The sequence below is a fragment of the Asparagus officinalis genome, unplaced genomic scaffold, assembly GCF_001876935.1.
Source record: "Asparagus officinalis unplaced genomic scaffold, Aspof.V1 AsparagusV1_Un1468, whole genome shotgun sequence".
Classification (NCBI taxonomy): domain Eukaryota; kingdom Viridiplantae; phylum Streptophyta; class Magnoliopsida; order Asparagales; family Asparagaceae; genus Asparagus; species Asparagus officinalis.
In genome coordinates this window covers 6112-9293 of record NW_017973727.1, presented here as the reverse complement: position 1 = coordinate 9293, position 3182 = coordinate 6112, and the positions used below count along the sequence as shown (strand labels likewise).

The 3182-nt window shown below is 39.2% G+C and overlaps 1 protein-coding gene and 2 long non-coding RNA genes across 3 annotated transcripts in view; 2 read left to right on the top strand and 1 right to left on the bottom strand.

Annotated features, from left to right (window-relative positions):
* The first annotated feature begins 18 nt into the window (after positions 1-18).
* Positions 19-855, top strand: LOC109828441. Its single transcript, XR_002243684.1, has 2 exons — positions 19-200; positions 660-855. It is a non-coding gene; the product is annotated as an uncharacterized LOC109828441 (long non-coding RNA).
* On the bottom strand, positions 733-3131 carry LOC109828440. Its single transcript, XR_002243683.1, has 2 exons — positions 1555-3131; positions 733-1458 (listed from the first exon to the last, which is right to left on the bottom strand). It is a non-coding gene; the product is annotated as an uncharacterized LOC109828440 (long non-coding RNA).
* An 18-nt stretch (positions 3132-3149) lies between these two features.
* LOC109828442 overlaps positions 3150-3182 on the top strand; it is a 2625-nt gene continuing 2592 nt past the window's right edge. Inside the window, exon 1 of the mRNA XM_020395441.1 lies at positions 3150-3153. Coding sequence (XP_020251030.1) covers positions 3150-3153 — 4 coding nt within the window. The remainder of the gene's footprint in view (positions 3154-3182) is intronic.

Below are 3182 nucleotides of genomic sequence, written 5' to 3'. Positions count from 1 at the left end.
AATTCCCCCAAATTCCTCTCCCCAAAAATCCCTCTCCCCAAAACTTCCCCCAAATTCCTCAATCCCTCTCCCCCTTCCCACGATTTCAGCCCATATCACCGCCACGACACCGACGGTCCGACACCACCAGCTCGCCCTCCGTCCGTCGCCGACGACGCCACGCCGCCCCGACACCGACGCCCTCCGTTGGTGGGAATGGGGTTGTGATCTTCTGCTTTTTTTTCTTTATTCATATTGTCATGCTTTTGCCTTTGTGTGTCTCTTGCATTGGATGGGTTGTATAAAGATACTATCGGTTGTGGATTTTTTATGGAACGTAGTTATTGAAATTTGTGGTTTTTTCACTCATCATTAACTTCAAACTTAGCTTATGAATTGCTTATGGAGTTGTATGTCCAGTTTTATTTCCAGGAAACACTTGGGTGTGAAGTTGTATGCCCAGTTTTTTGTGCATGCTAATTGTTTAGCAATGGATGAATTGCTTATGGAGCTTACAATGTTGTTTAATTTTCTAATTTGGAGGGCTTTTGAATGTTTGGTGATATGTTCAGTTGCATAAGATGTTTTATTATATTTATACCCATCTCATTCTGAGTGTTACCCTATTACACGAAATCTTTAGAATGGTTCCTATTTTCTTACTATTTTTTCTAATGCAGAGTAATGAAGGAGAAAAATGCCTTAGCTGAAAGGCTGAAGAATGCTGAGGCTGCAAGAAAAAGATTCGAAAGCTGAAGAATGCTGAAGTTGCAGTCTCTTTCAATTTGTTGTTGATATGTTGTGTATATCCATTATTTGTTGAAACATAGACAGTGTGAATTTTCTTGTTATGTATGCACCTATTGTGTTTGCTTATGAGCATTCCTCTTCATTTGAGAGTTGCAGTCTCTTTGTTAGTGTGAATTTTCCTTGGTTACATGGTTAGCATTATGGGTTTCTGAGCATTTGTTGAAGGTTACAATGCTTGCTACTAATAAGTATGATATCCCTCAAGTGAAAGTGTCAGAACTACTGGGTATGTCTTGTATTTGCTTTTATTGGTCTTAGATGAGTAGCAAAACATGCACAAGGGAGAGGCTGGAATGCTGTGGCTTGTTTATGAATGTAGGTAACTTCAAGTGCCGTTTTAGTGTCCAATGCGCTTTCTACACAACAGTGGTTAATCCTTTAATTAGTGCTTCTAATTAGTGTTTTGTCCTTTGAAGTGGTTTGTACTATTTATTAAAGATTAATATGCATTGGTTTGCCACTATTTGTTGTCACCGGGTTGTATTCAGACTTCATTGGACTTGGATGCTAACACCTTTAATTCAAAGTTTTGAGTAGATAATTTCAACTTCATTTCAGCCCATCTATTTGCCCTCTAATTGCTTGCTCTCTAAATGAAATAGAAGAATGATAAAATGGTTGGTAAGCCATGAGTTGATACTTATAGGTCCAACCTTTTTCTGCTCAAATCTAAAATAACAAAAGAAATAAGATTAGAAAGATAATGAAAAGAAGGCAATAATAAAACATTCCAATCTTTACAAAATGTGACAATTATTTACTTACCAATAACATAGAGGAACAATTAGTTTTCTTTTTGTCATCAACTGTCATACCTGTAGTCAATCTTTCAAATGAGACAAATCAGCCAAATAAAAAACTGAACATATTCCTAAATGAAACCCATCCAATATCATAATAAAAGAGCATATTTGAGAGCGTTCATGCATGTCGCGTATTCAGAGAGGTAATAATAAGGGATTCAGATCCTCTCCACTACAAAAAAAAATAGTGGAGGGACCACTACATAATCACAGCCATTGATTATCTAGTTGATGGTTATGATTTTTTCTTTTAGTGCAAATTAGGAATGAGTGCAATACACGGGGATATGATAAGTGTTAGATTTAGATTGTATCATAACCGCCTACTAAATAATCAATGCTTGAGATTAAAAGTAGTGGTCTCTCCACTACTTTTTTGTAGTGGAGAGGATCCAAATCCAATAATAAGGGTCAATTATTTGGCAAATGAAGGCAATCTAGAAAGTGAAGTCAGTTGCTTAGAAGCTGACAGTACTAGGCGCATTGTCACTTGCTGAAAACCTCGAACTAATTAATCGAACACTGAGGGAGCTAGCTGCTTCGTTCTCTATATATGCAGCAAGAAGCCTTTGCCAAACAATTCTTCTGTGATTAATTAAACAAGCAGCCCATCGATCATCATTCTCTACTTTATAAAAAAAGTCCATCAGAGTAAGATGACGGAGTATATACTATACATTCACAATTAGAGCAAAGTATATGCTATACGATGATTTTTATTATCATCTCCTTTTCTTTGAAACTACTCACAACTTGCTCTCATTCATCAAATCATGGGGCCATTTCGTTGGTGGACCACCGACATAAAATCCGACTAGATTAAAACTAGTCCATCTAACATCAATCAATAAGGATGAGAATTTCCTGCAACAACTGATTTATAGGTAAAACTTACAATAGTTGTATAGCAAGCTAAATTAATACCAATCCACAAACGAAGAGCATATATATCCTACTTTTATATTCATTGGGAATCACTAAAAAAGCACAGAGCATTTACCAATCATTAGCACTTTTAAGTAGATAGATAAATGTAAATGATGATGAAAGAAGTCGATGGGGCTCACATGGCAGCAATCGAAGCGAGGGATTTAAAGAAAGTGGCTCCATGATTCACCAGCTTCTACGCTGCGGTCCCGAGCTCCCTGAGGTCCGATTCGATCAGATCGCTGGCGATCCGATCCCTCTTCAGCATCGTCGTAAAGTACCCCATGGCCCTCTTCGGTTCTTCGGGCTCCGACTCCTCCGTCCCCGCTGGCTTGCTCATTTAAAGGATTCAGGCTTACTTCGGACCGATCGTTGACGCGTGTAATCGTGGGAAGGGGGAGAGGTTGGGGAAGAGAGAGTTGGGGAAGAGAGGGTTTGGGGGTTTGAGGGTTGGGGAAGAGAGAGATGGGGATCTGAGTGTTGGGGAAGAGAGAGTTGGGGATCTGATTTATTTGGATCTGGGATTTGGGGTCACGGGGGGTTTTTACACGAGAGAGATTTTCCCCTAGAAATCGCTGGCTTTTTTCAAAAAAACCCTGCTGAGAAGCGCTACAGTGTTCCGAAGGCCAAATGCGTACGCACTTATGCGTACCTGAAACGTTC